General features: G+C 62.9%; 1 protein-coding gene across 5 annotated transcripts in view; it reads right to left on the bottom strand.

Annotated features, from left to right (window-relative positions):
• Positions 1-216: 216 nt before the first annotated feature.
• CAPN15 (calpain 15) overlaps positions 217-13,672 on the bottom strand; it is a 53,705-nt gene continuing 40,249 nt past the window's right edge. For all 5 annotated transcript variants that reach the window (XM_080557132.1, XM_080557135.1, XM_080557133.1 and 2 more), the window contains 11 exons: positions 12,167-13,664; positions 8,749-8,957; positions 8,354-8,537; positions 5,494-5,717; positions 4,208-4,333; positions 3,948-4,100; positions 3,409-3,570; positions 2,871-3,100; positions 2,501-2,661; positions 2,112-2,290; positions 217-1,939 (listed from right to left, as the gene is read on the bottom strand). In XM_080557132.1, the coding sequence (XP_080413258.1) occupies positions 1,762-1,939; positions 2,112-2,290; positions 2,501-2,661; positions 2,871-3,100; positions 3,409-3,570; positions 3,948-4,100; positions 4,208-4,333; positions 5,494-5,717; positions 8,354-8,537; positions 8,749-8,957; positions 12,167-13,664 (3,304 nt within the window). In that variant the 3' untranslated portion in view covers positions 217-1,761. The remainder of the gene's footprint in view (positions 1,940-2,111; positions 2,291-2,500; positions 2,662-2,870; positions 3,101-3,408; positions 3,571-3,947; positions 4,101-4,207; positions 4,334-5,493; positions 5,718-8,353; positions 8,538-8,748; positions 8,958-12,166; positions 13,665-13,672) is intronic.

Raw genomic sequence — 13,672 nt, 5'->3', positions numbered from 1 at the left:
TCCTCGGCCCCAGGCCCGAGCGGAGCCTCCGCGGGCGGCGGCTGCCCCCTCCCGGCCGCTGCCTGCCCCGGCTTCGCTCCCCCCGACCCCGCGGAGGCCGCGATTCCCCCGGCACCAACCCCGAAAGCGGCTTCCAGGCTCGCTCGGCCCCCAAAATCTCACCCCCGGGGGGGCGGCCGGCACCGCCCCGGCGGCCCCAGAGAACCAGGCAGCTTCAGTAAAAAACAAAACTTTATTTGGTCCGTCAGAACCTGAGTTTGAAAACCACCCATGGATAATTCATATCGTACAGGGAGTACTGATCTGATTTACAATTGATAAAATATCCTATGTTTCTTAAGAGCTGGACAGTATTTACAGGGTTAAAAATATTCACAGCTCACAAAGACAGAGAGAAAAAGTGAAGGACAAATCATCCCGAGGAGGAAGGAGCGGGGAAGAGAGAAAACAGAGCAATGAACAAAAATAACCACAGCCACAGCTTGGCTCAGCGTTCCCCAGCCCCTCAGGGCTGGGAGGGGACAGACGGCCAGGCCGGGCAGCCCCACACAGCCCCTGCCGTCACAGGCTGCCCCCCAGCACGGTGCCCCCCAGTGGGGCCTGGGGCGGGGGGGCAGCACTGGTGGACCCCAGCAGACGAACACACAGACACACACCCATGCCAAGCCCGACGGACACGAGGTCAGCCTCGCCACGAAGCCCCCGCAGGGACGCAGCAGCACCCAAGGGTCTCACAGACCTTCGCCTTGTGCCGCCTGCCGCCCCTCCGAAGGATGGGGCCCACTGCTTCCTCCCCCCCACAATCACTCCCCGTCTCCCTGGGGCAGGGCCACGGGGCAGAGCCACCCCCTGGGTGCTGCTCTCCGGACCCCGGCTCTGTCCCCGCTGCCCCGTGGCACCGCTGCTGCCCCTCGCCCCGCACCTCCGCAGGGCAGGGGGTGGTGGGGGGAGACCCCCCAGGGCAGCGCGGGGGGGCCGAGCCCCGCTGGGGCCGCATGGCTTCTCTCCAGGCGCTGCTTCCAGCGGCCGCCTTTGCATAGTAACACTGCGATGAGGTGGGGGGGACGGAGCATCGCCCCCAGCCCTGCTCGCGACCCCGGAGCAGAGGTGGGGAAGCGCATGTCTTCATTTCGTCCCGAGGTGTGGTGAAAACCGACCGACAGCAACAGCTTTCTGCGACAACCCAGTGCCCTTCCCAGCCCCGGCACGGGGTGGGGGTCGCCACCCCCGGCCCAGCTGCGGTACCTCGGTGCCCACTCGGTCCTGGCAGCAGACAACGGGGGGGACAAGACAGGGGGAAGGGCCCAGGGACAGACGGAGGGTCACACAGACGGACAGACATTAGAGGTATATTCTTTTTTTGTTGTTGTTGTTTTTTTGCAGCGCCAGGGCCCTGGCACCGCAGGAGGGGGCAGAGTCCTGAGCGTGGTGCCTGGGAAGGGCATTGACAGCAACCTCCAGCCCCCCCCTCTCCTGCAGCCCCCCACTGCCATGCTGCGTGCCCAGGGCTGGCCGAGGGCACCGGCCCCAGCGGGGTATGGGGCAGGTGGGATCCTGAGATGGCCCCGTGCCCCCAGCTGCTCCTCGTAAAGTGCCGTGGGGGCGGCCGGCAGAGCTGGTCCTGGCCCTGAGAGGGCAAAGTGCTCGGCGTGATGCTCAGGCTCTGCCCCGCGGCTCAGCGCCGACAGCTCGGGGGCAGCCCCAGGCCAGAGGCTGGGTGAAAATCACAGGGGAGAGGAGCAGGGAGGGGGCAGCGTTTCGTCATAGGGGCCGGGGCCCGTGGAGCCCGGCGACCTCGGGTGTGAGCAGCGGGTTGTGGGTGCCTTTCGTCGACATCCAGTCGTTGAGGAAGGCCTGGGTGGCTTTGCGGTGCGCCAGGCGGTGGGTGATGGAGAAGCCGGCGTTACCCTCCAGCTGGGAGAGGATCACCAGCACCTGCCTGCAGAGAGAGTCGGGCTCAGCGTTTGGCCACGCACTGCAAACCCTCTGCCCCCATCTCCCACCCCCTCCCTGGGCCCTGCCTTGCCCCAGGCCCTCCACCAGCACCCCTCGGTGCCATCACGCACCTGCCCCATGCTGACCCTCTCCTCCCACCCTTGCCTACCCCGGACCTGTGCAGGGGAGGGACGCTGTCCTGCGTTTTGAGGCTGCCACGTGTAGAGACGACGTTGAAGCTGTCGGTGCAGTCGCACTGGACGTGCAGGTAGGATTTGGGGTGCCGGTTCTCCACCACCACGATGAGCCCTGCCCAGCCATGCGTCAAGTAGTAGCACGTCATCCCCTCGCGGCCCTGGGGCAAACGGCACGGTCAGGAGGACAAATCCTCCGGGCAGCCCTGTCTCTAAATCTTAACCCCTGGGCCAGCATCTTCCCCCTCCAGCTGAGCCCTGCCCACTGAGGACGTGGCAGAGGCAGGGTCCAGGCTCGCTCTGGCACCATTGTCCCCTTCCCTGCCGCAGGCACGGGCAGGTCAGCCCCTGCCCTATGCCACTGCACCCACCTCGTGGCGCTCGCCCTTGTTCTCGGTCAGCAGGATGATGGCATCTGCCAGTGTGGTGGGCTGCGCCTCCATCTGCTCCACCATCACCTGGCGCGAGCTGTAGATGGCCAGGATATAGCTGGAGTAATCGGTGGCCGGCCGGCTGCTGGTGGGACTGGACGCTGTGGAGAGGACAACGCGCAGAGGAGATCACTGAGACCATCCCCAAGCACCCAGCCCTCGGGAGCGGGGACTTACTGGGTTGCTGCGCACGTGGGCAACCTCCACCCCCAGCAGGATCTTCCCATGGTGAAGGTCGAGGGCTTTATCACCTCTGCCTCCCCCAGCGCCTCCCCCAGCACCCCCGCGGGAAGGGTACCCAGCTCCTTACCCTGGGCGGCGGCGGGGCCGGCCAGCACAGTGCTCCAGTGGTTGAAGGCACAGCACACGACGGCGTACTCGCCCGGCTCCAGCATGACGTCGCAGTTGACGAACTTCTTGACGGCCCGTTTGCTGTGAGCCATCAGCCGGCCCAGGCTCAGCTTGTTGCCACTGGTGAAGGTGGCCCGGAAAACCATGATGCACAGATCCAGCAAGTGGCTGTCCACCGTGTCCGACCGCCTGCGCCACAAGGGGGAGAAAGGTACACATCAGCCGGGTGCTGCCCCGCAGAGCGTGGGGGGCCACGGACAGAATGGCAGACCCAGAGTCCTCCCCCTGCCCCGGGGGCTGCCCCAAGAACTGCTGCCTGGGTTTGGGTTTTGGCTGAAACGTAAGCCATGAGGATCAGAGAAATGCCAGCGGAGGCTCATCGCCGAGTTCTGCAACCCTACGGGATTGCACGGGGTGAAGAGGTGTGATGGGGACAACCTCGGGCGTTCCTCCCAGGGCTGGGTTGCTGCCTGCAGCCCTCGCGTTGCCTTGCTCACCTGCTGCCCTCCTGGAAGAGGGCAAACTCCAGGGTGGCACGCTCCAACACCGTCAGCGATGTCACCGTCACCGGCCCGTTGGCCTTGTTGGGGAACATGCCCTGCACACGCACCTCGTGCCAGTCTGAATGGAGCTTGCAGATATCCACGGAGTCAAAATACCTGTGGGGAAGCTGGGCTCAGCACCAGTGGGTCCTCTGCCTCGTGCCCCAGCAGGCTGCAGCTCACGCAGCCAGGAGCCGCGGGCACCGGAACGTCACCCGCCTCCCCCCGGGGATGCCCGGCCCTGCCTGCCCCACCTTGTCCCCACGTCCCATTTGCCTTCTCATCCCTCCTGCAAAGGGACTGGGAGGGGAGTTACAGCTCCAGGGACCCACTGATGCCCACCACCCTGTGCTTTTGGGGCTTTGCATCCCCTGAGCAAAGGGGTCCCCATGACCCTAAACGAAGCAGCCCGTGAGGCAGTTTCACCCCACAGCCCCCCCGGTCATGCTGCCTGCTCCCACCCCACAGCCTCCACCTCCCGGGTGTTACTGTACTTAATGAAATCGCTGTACTCCATCCAGAAGACCCCCTCGCTGTTGTCATGGGGCATCAGGTCATGACGGAGGGGAGCAGGCCAGTGGGGCCACTCGTCGGACCAGCTGCCGTTCCAGGAGAAGCGGCCCCAGGGGTTTCGGAGCCGCAGTAGTCTGGGGGACGGGGAACAACAGCGTCAGAGGCCCAGGGGTAAGGAGGCTTTCTTCTCAGGCTGCTGGCGGGACATCTGCTGCACTGCCAGCCTCCACCCTGCGCTCACCTGAAGCCTTGGACGTCCCGCAGGTCCAGGATGGAGTAGGCGTGCCGTGGACGGAGACCCATGCTCTCATAGGCCACGTCGTCCACTTTCATGTTGCCCCCGCCGCAGGACGCGCCCATGAGGAACCTGCACAGGGGACAGCAAAACGCTCGGTGTCCTGCAAGGCACGGGGGGAGCTCGTCCCCACCGCTCGAGGCACGGGACAGGCTCCCCGCAGCGGGCTCCTGTGTATTCCCTCTGCAACCACACCGCAAACCCCTCTGGAGCAGGGCCCCGACCCTGCTGGCCGTAGCTGAGCCTGGGCAGCAGCGAGCTTCCTCCATCCCCTTGGGTTTCTGCTGAGCCCAGGCTCCACGGAGAGCTTCTCTGAGCAGCAGGGCACTTGGCTGGCTCCCGAATAACACCGGACAGACAGTGCAGGGCTGCCCTCACCATGCTGAATCCCCCATCCCTTCCCACCTGAAGGGCTGGGAGCCCCGTCCGTGCACAGTGGATCTTTGCCCAAACCTTACCCATTTTGTGCCAGGCCCTGGGGTCCTGCCAAGGGTGTTGCTGCTGGCTGGAAGGGCTCAGGCATGCGGGGAGGCAAACGGTACAGCTGCCGTGCTGCACACGGTGGGCCCGTTCCGCAGCGGTGAGGACAGGCCGTTTGGGATGGGAGGTTTGTACTGGCCAGGCTCAGGGGGACACCACGTGCCGGGATGCATCAGCCTCCCCCGTGGCACAGTCGCAGCTGTAACCCCATGCTGCACACTGACAGCAGCAACCCTGCCTTCGGCCATCCCCCCAAAAACCACAGTGACTTCCCCGGTGCAGAGCCCAGGAACCTAACCGCCTTCCCGCTCTTCCTGCTGGGGCGATGAGCAGGAGGATTTTGCTTTTGCTTTGTCTCCAACAGCCCGAACAAATGCCCAGGTACGGCCTGCAAAGATGCCAGGTATGGGTGGGAGCCGTGCAGGGTCCAGGACTTCACAATCCACAGGACTCGAAGCAAAGCAAGCGGGCTCGATGCCAGCCACTTCCAAACTTCCGTGAGATAGCAGTAAGCGAGCACAGGGAAGTTCACCAGGGGTTTACTTACGTATCAAAATTAAACAAAGGAGACCCCACTTCACAGAGCTCGGAGGGGGGCTCTGTCAATGCTTCAAACGCCAGGTGCGATGGACCCCCCCCCCGTTAACGCACCAGCCCCTCTCCTCCGAGCCTCTGCAGATGAGCGCGGCCCCCCTCGCCCCCCTCTCCGAGCATCCCTGCTCCTGCCACGGCGCCCTCCTGCCTCGTCTTACCCAGCCTCCTTAGAACTCAGCATTTTGGCCCAGATGAGGTCAGTGTCAATGGGCTCCTCGCGGGGGTTAGTGGAGCTGACCTGCAGCATCAGGCTCTCGCAGGGGGCACCCGTTAGTGTAGCCAGGCCTTCGATAGCACGCCCCGCCTGGAGGGCAAAGTACGAACCATGAAGCTTGGCCAGCGCCTTCTCAATGAGGGCGACCCACAGCTGCTTCCTCTGGGCCTGGGGAAAGAGACGGGAACACGTCAGGAACCACCCTGGGCAGGAGGCGGAAAGGCAAGGGGAGCACGCCGGCAAAGCCCTGCTCGCCCACCCCTCCGGCCCCCGGGAGATGGAGGGACAGGAGCGGCAAGGCCAAGCCACCAGGAGCTCGTTCCCTCGAGGCTGCGGGTGACCCCCTGCACTGCCCGTTCAGCATCTGGTCCAAGTGGTTTAATTCTCACTTGGGAAAACGTCCTGGAGCTGATGTGTAAAGGAAGTGCCTGGATGCCGACGCAGCCGCACCTTAGGGCACCCGGGCTGGCAGAGGCGGGTTCCTAGCTGGTACTACCAGGTCCTTTCCTTCCCATCGATCCGGATTTTAAAAAGTTCAGTAATGGGTACTGAGCACACGTGGAACCGCCAGCTCTCACACGCACATCGCTGCGTGTAAAAACCACCACACCTTTGGCAGAAGAGGCTGCCTAGAGCACACGCGGCTGTGGGATTCCCATTTCACGCATGGAACTAGCAGGCTGCTTCAAGGGTGAGCTCCAAAACCTCCTAGGCAGACATGAAAACTCCCCCAGTTCCATCCCAGGGAGAGCAACAAGATGTGTTTTTACAGGGGGAAACTCTCCCTGCAGTCCCTTTGCTCCAGTGCCAGGCTATTGATCTTGGCATTGCCGAACTGAGGACGGACGAAGTGCAGGAGCTGCATTTCTGCACCCAGAGGTCTGCGGAGCCTCCACCAGCCCCGTGGCGCGGGCTCAGCTCAGCACGCAGCCTTCCCAGCTCTGTCCGAGCCACCACTGCGGGTCCTCAGCGTGCTGCGGGGCGCAGTCACCAGCGACGCTTCACCGCTTGTCCTGGGAGGCGACACCTCCTGAGGACGAGGGAGCGAGGAGGGGATGTGGAAGCTGCAAACGTACGAGCGTGGAAGGTAAGGGGACATTTGGTGGCCTCCATGTCTCCAACAAATCCAGCTCAGCTGCTGACGGAAATGATCCCTGCGCTCGGAGGGCAGCAGGGGAAAAGCAGCGGTGCGTGCGTGACCGCGTGCGACTCACAGGTGGCAGCCAAGAGTTGGGAGAGGAAAGGAGGGCAGCGAAGCAGCTTCCTGATGGATAAAGAAAGCTTGGAAGTGCTTTTCTCGGGTTTGTTTTTGAATCCCCCACTCAACAAAAATTCACGTTGCTTACTTCTGCCCGAGATGCAGTCCCTGAGCTCTGATAAGAGCCTGATTTCCCTTCATTTTTATAACTCTGTTTTACCTCTTTTAGCCCCACGTTCAGCTCTCATACCTAAACACTCCACAGAAAAATCTCATGATGATTCCGACGCATCTGGAAACAAAGGTGAGGCAAGCCCAGCCCATGTGAAAACCTTCAAGTTCCAAAAAAAAAAAACCCGCAGCTTGAAATTGGTAAGAGAGGGAAGATGGATGGGAAAGAAAACAAAAAGACAAGAAAGGCAAATTCTACACTGAAAATAAAGAACTGCGTCTGACTGCATCTTGTCCACCACGAGGCAAACTGCAGACACAGACTCTGTTTCCTTCCCCTCTCCAGAGCCCCTCTAGCAGCGTACCTGCCGCGCCGTACCCGTGTCTGCTCACAGACCCGTGTCTGTCCCTGCGTGGACAGAGCCAGGGGTAAGCAGGGCTCAGGACCGAGCCGAGGCTCTGCTGCCCCACGCCGCTGCCCCAAGGCTCGGCCACTTGCACACTGCAGGGAGGCGCACTCAGAGCAGGGGCTCTGCGAGCGGCACCAGCACCAAGGTTCCCCACGTACCCATTGCCAGGCCCCGTCTCCCCAAAGTCCTGTGCTCCCTGTCTTCTGCCTCTGCAGCTCGGCTCGGGGCTGCGTGTGTTTTAAAACAGGATCTGGATTTGCAGAACAAAGTCAAAGCCCGTCGTCCCTGGCCCCCGTCTCTCCTCCCGACGGCAGCCCTTCGGTTTGTTTGGCAGATTTGTGCAGTCTGAGTTTCAATGAAGACGTTCTCAGTCTCCTTCATGGAAATGATCCCAGCAAGCGCCCCTGGGCCTGGCAGGCAGGGCAGAATGCGCAGTGACGTCCCGGAGTGGCTCAGGGAGCTTCTTTAATCCTAGCAGATGCCACCCGAGTGTGCTCAGAGCCACCGGGCACTGGCTCGAAACAGGCTGCTTTGTTGTGTGTCCCCTCCCTCCCCGCGGCCCCTCCCCGGCACAGCCGAGCTGCCAGACCTTCCTGCAGAGGAGAGAAACAGCTCTCGCTCAGCCCCTCTCAGTGCAAAGCCACAGAGGTAAAATAGTTCCCTTTTGTGTGCAGAATAAAGATGTCTTCCCCCGCTAGTGAGCTGGCCTGCAATGCAGAGAGAAGCGATGGGAAAAAAAAAATGCAAAAGAAACTTCTCCACTGCAGCCCGGAAAACGCCAAAAGGGGCCTGAAATAGGTTTATGGGATGGCCTCAAAGAGCTCGGCTGGCCTCAGCGTGCGGCAAAACGCACCCGTCGGCCCTTCTCGATGCAGCCCACAACAGCAGGCGCCCCACGTGAACCGCAGCTGTGCCTCTTCCCACCCCACTGCCTTTTCCTGGGCTAGCTGGGGACGAGCCCCCCTTCCCCTGGAGCTCTGCCCACCCCCTCCCGACCACCCTGCGTCCCCCCCGGGGCTGCTGACCTGCGAGAAGAGGAGGTAGCCGCACTCGTCGCAGGGCAGCATGTCGTCCACCAGCACCGTGGTCCACGTGCCGTCCTTGCACAGCCGCACCTGGTAGGCGCCCTCGGGGCACAGCGTCCGCGTGATCATCACCCTCTCCACCAGCTCCGGCCGCTCGGCCAGCACGGCCAGGGCGCTCAGGAACCTGCCCGGGGGACGCGGATGGGCTCAGCGGGGTGTGGGTGGGCAGCGATGGCCCTGCCCGGCCACCCAGCGCAGGGGGAAGGGGCCGGGCAGAGGGTGGGCACGTGCCCGGGGCGTAGCAATGGGGTTGGGTAAGGCTGGGGGGCACGATCCGGGTCTGGATGACGGGGGAGAGGGGCAGGAGGGTGGCACCCCAGCTCTCGCCTCCTTACCAGCAGTTTCCCAGCAGTCCCTGGAGGATATCTGAGGACCTGGGCGTCCGGAACACCGACCACTTCAACAATCGGTCTTTGAAGATGCTACAGTTGATTTCGTGGGGTCGCAGCCACTGCTTCACCCGCTGCTGCACGCTGTCACCTTCCGGGAATCCCACAGACTTGGGCCCAGGGTGGAAACTGTCATCTACAAAATTGACTTTGTTCTGTGAGAGCAAAAGGCAAGGGACGGCATCAGTGTGCAGCTGTGTGGCACACAGCTCCCCAGAGCCGCCGGGAACGGGGCTGGCTTGGAAAGCCACAAGTCGGTACAGCCCCTCGGGGCTCCCGACTGCATCTCCGATCTGCCTTTTTGTGTTCTCCAGGAACCTCCCCGCGCAGGGAACATCTCACACTTCACGCTGGTGCCAAAGCTTGGACCGTGCGGGACCTTGGCCGCCTCTACAAGTGGCAAAGCACACGAGCAGCAAGCCTCTGAGGAAGCATCTGGCAACCAAACGCTCCTCGGTCCGAGCCCGTGCTACGGGACGAGACCCCCGGGGCGGCCCCAGGCTCTGCTGGCACAGCCCCGGCACAGCCCCGCGCCGTGGCACAGCTCTGCACCATGCCAGCAGCGCCTTTCACAACCAGATTCAGCCCAAATCCAACCTGGCAGTTGCGGAGCCCTCGCTCCCAAGTCCGATTCCACCCGCTACCGAGCACTGAATAAAGTCGGGTGGACTAAACAGCAAATAACCCCATAAATATCCCCAAATATCAGCCACGGACATAGGACGGGAGCACCGAACTTCCCCAAGGGGAGAAGGATGGCTTTTTCAGGCAGTTTAACACAGGGTGAAGTAAGACCTGGGATTTCTTTGTTACTGTTAATTACACGAAATTAACTTCTTTCAGCAAAAGCCCTCTCATTTAAACGAGCTTTTGTGCGCACCACGCCAGCATTCGCTCTCCCTCTTCTGCTGCAATCCCAGCTCACTGATGCGAACACTTTCTACACAGCGCCTCAATTAGTGCTTCCGGCTCCTATTCTGCAGAAGAGTGTTTTTCAGCTAATAACTGTCACCACTCAAATCTGAATGCAGGCCAAAGAGGACACGTCCCGAGGCTTTGCTGCCTTTCCCCAGGGGAGCGCCTGCCCCACGCTCGCCCATGGGTGCAGCGGGCCCTGCGGATGTCAGAGTGCACGCTTCCAAATGCCGCCCTGCCCTGCCTCTGCGCCAGAGCTGGGAGCACCGGCTGGACAGGGCACTCAGCAGACACTTTGCCAGGCACCCGGGGTGGCAGTGAGCCTGCTCACACGCGGTGCCAGACAAGGAGCCCTGCTTGTTTCTCCTGCAAGGGGATAAAGCCGCGAACAGGACGGCTCTGCAGGCAGAAGCGTCAGAGAAGGCACGGACGGCAAGAGTCCTGGGCTGTGTTTCTGGCCCTGCAGAACACGCCGTACCTGCTGCCACGCGCTGGTATGCAGAAAGGGGAAGGACGTCGGATCGGACGAGAGAAAAATCACGAGACGGGGATGAGCAAGAAGGGGGACAGCACAGACAGGATGCAGCAGCCCGGCGCCAAGGGGAAGGGGTCAGCCCTGCCCTCCTCCCAGAAGGACGAGAAAGGATAAAGCCAAAACTGGGGGCCAGGCACTGAGAAGCACTGGGACAGGCGCTGCCAGGACAGCAGAGGAGGCAGCGATCCCTGCAGGGAGCACTGCTGCGAGGCGAGCTGCTTCCCGCGATGCACAGAGACAAAAGGCAGAAGATTTGGCCAGCCCGACGCTCTCCTCCAGGGGAAGGCTGAGCAGCGCTGCTCCCATGAAACACAGGAGCCAGAAGCAAGCTTTGAGGCTGCCCGACACGCCAGCCTCTACAGGAGCAAGTGCTCGGGCAGAAACTCCCCGGCTGCTGCGGGAGGTCGCGGGCATGCAGGGAGAGGAGCAAGACGGAGCCAGGCGGCGGCACCGTCCCACCGCCGCTGCCAGCTCTTCCCTCACACCTGCAGAGTCTTTGACTTACCGTAAACGGCGTCAGAAAATAGCCGTGATTTAGGTTTAGCGGGAGCTTCGGGAGACAGCCCCTGCTGATCTCAGGGCCGGACGCTGCCAGGTGAGCGAGCTGGGCGGGCTCCGCCAAGGCTCTGACGGAGAGCTGGGAGGGATGGGGCAAGGAAGACTCCTTCCCCTTTTGGCAGGGGCAAGCTGCTAATTCAGCTTGGCCATCTCTCCTAACTCATCCTTCAGGCCCGATTCCACTGGACAGAACGGATGCTCCCTGCCTACAAAAGAGGCTGCCCACTTGCTTAAACGAGGGGGCTAAGCAGAATCAGGGTCTCTCCGATATAAAGACACCCAGGTCTGTTAGACGTAGACACGTAGCAATCAGAACAAAAAAAAAAACCAGTCCCAAACCAGAATCACTCAGCAGCTTCCTTCCCAAGTCAAACACCCCCACGGGCACCGGTCTGCGCAGCACAGATCCGGCCGTGGGAGCGCTCCTCGGCCCGAGCAGGAAGAGCCTCGGCGCTGCGTCAGAGTGGGACTGCAGCTCCCTTCCCATCTGGTCCAGAAGAGCTGGAGGCTTGCCCCAGAAGGAGGGCAGAGAAAGAGCAGCATTCGCAGGAGCATCGTGTGCCACTCAGGGCAAAAACAGGGCCGTCAGAGCGCTGCTGGCGACTGAAGCCCAGCAGACTGAGCCAGATACTTCGCGGTGGGAGGGAGGGGTGCTAGCACACGCTCCTGAGACCCCCACCTGAAGCCAGGATACAGCTAAACCTCAGCCGTCCTTCCCCAGACGGGGGTGAGCCATTTGCAGTGCAGCCGTGCACTCACAGACACCAAAACCAGCAGGCCGAGCAGCCCCAAGACAGACAAACAAAGGCAGGACTTCGTAAGCCTTGAAAATCCCAGGCACAGACGCAGTGGCAGCAGTGTCCTTTGCCTGCACACGCAGTGCTCTGCGCCTCCACCTGCAGCGCCCTCGGATTTCCTGCACCCAGCGCATCGCAGGTGCTGCCCACGCCCACTGGTGCCAGCAGCACACCCGCACACCCTCCTTCCCAGCCCTCCTCACCCTCGGACAGGGAGGAACTGGGCTGATCACCCCGTAACGTTCCCTTCTCTCTCCGATTTAAAGCATTGCTAGGAGCCAGTTAATGCTCAGACTTCCCCACCCTCGGGCAGGCAGTGAGCCGGATGGGTCGCCTTGGAAGGCCCCTTCACCCTACAGATCGCCTCCCGTGGATTTCAAATGCCCCATTTCAGGGTTAACAGCCAGCATCCAGCCGCTGCAGGCGAGCGCCTCCTCTGCAACCCGCAGGCCCGAAGACACACCGGCGGGCTGCCCGCGCAGAGCGCCGCCCCGGGGCGGCGTGACGGGGGCCTTCTCCGAGCGAGATCGGCGGCAAGCCTAGCTCAGCTCGCACTCACCTCCCTGCAGAAGGTCACGATGTTTTCCCACAGGGCTTTGGCCTCTCCTTCGTCCGTCTGCCTCCTCTTCTCCACGTGCATGCTCTCCCTCCTCTTGAGGGCCTTGAGGCCCTTGCGCTGGGCCACGTACTGCTGCGGGGTGTGGCAGGCCGCGCAGTGCTTGGCCTTCAGCTCGTTGAGCAGGGTGCAGGCGGGACAAGCCCACTGGCCCGGCCTGTCCTGGGCTCCGGGCAGCGGGGCCGGGAAGAGGCGGGCGACCTTGCGGGCGGAGGGGGCCTTGCTGCCGCAGGAGGAGCAGCCGCCCTTGTCGCCAGCCCCGCACTCGGGGCAGCGGGGGGACGGCTCGCCCTGCGCGCCGTGCTCCTGGAAGCCATGCAGCTTGGAGGAGCCGCAGGCTTTGCACTTCTGGGCCACGGTGGGGTTCTTGAGGGTGCACTTGGAACAGGACCAGGTGGTGAAGTCGGGGCTGGAGGGGCTGCAGGGGGTGAATCTCACCAAGTCCCCCACCAAGTTGATGGTGTCGCTGCCCTTCTGCGTGCTGCAGGCCTCGCATTTGCTGGTGCCGGAGGAGTTGAGCAGGGAGCAGGTGCTGCACTTCCAGTGGGACGGGCTGACCTCCATCTCCTCCTCCAGCACGCTCAGCCGCTTGTTGGACAGCAGCTCCTGGAAGCGGGCAGCCGGGGCGGCCCGGGCCTGACCCTGCGGGGAGCCCTTCTGCCCCGCCGCGCTCTGAGCCCCGGGCTGCGGCGCTTCGGGCCCCGGCATCTGCAGCTGCGGGGGCACCTCCCGGCGGCTTCGGGGCACGGGGTTGTTCTGGAGCCCCGGGGAGAAGGGACTGAAGGCTGGCATCTTCTGGGCCTCTTGTTCCATAGCCACCGGGCCCTGGGCGGCCACGGCGTCACCATCAGAGACCTCTGCGGGGACCAAAGGCTGCGGGGTGGAGGGGGCCATGTGAAAGCCCGCAGGGGTGATGACTTCAGGGACGACCAGCGCCTCTGGTGGGATCTTGGGCAGGGAGAGCTTGCGTGGCCCGCCACAGGCCGAGCAGGAGCTGGCCACCGGCGTGTTGTGCAGCGTGCAGCGCTGGCAAGCCCAGCCGCTCTCCAGCTCTGCTTCATCAGGACTCTTCCCCTCCGAATCCTCGCTGCTGCTTTCCACCTTGGCGGCCTCCTCCCGGGACGTGCCCTTGGGCTCCACAAGCACGGTGGGCTTGGGCAAGATGCCGTTGATGACAGGCAAGGGGGAGCCGCTGGGCCCCGGCTCCGGCGTGAAGCCGCACACCTCGCAGGTTTCTTTGCCCAGAAAGTTCCTGAAGGTGCAGCGGGCACAGGCCCATTTCTGCTCCTCCACGCTCAGCCGCAGGATGTGGTTGAGGTCCGGCTTCTGGCGAGGGGCTTCGCAGATGGAGCACTGCCGCTGGCCGACGGGGTTCAGGAAGGTGCAGCGGGTGCAGGACCACTCGCGCACAGCAGCCATGGAGCCGGGAGAGTGGGAGTTGCTGGAAGA

This window comes from Anser brachyrhynchus, assembly GCF_964034855.1.
Source record: "Anser brachyrhynchus genome assembly, chromosome: 15".
NCBI lineage: Eukaryota > Metazoa > Chordata > Aves > Anseriformes > Anatidae > Anser > Anser brachyrhynchus.
Note: the sequence above shows the minus strand (reverse complement) of the source record. Positions and strands in the feature narration are given on the sequence as shown.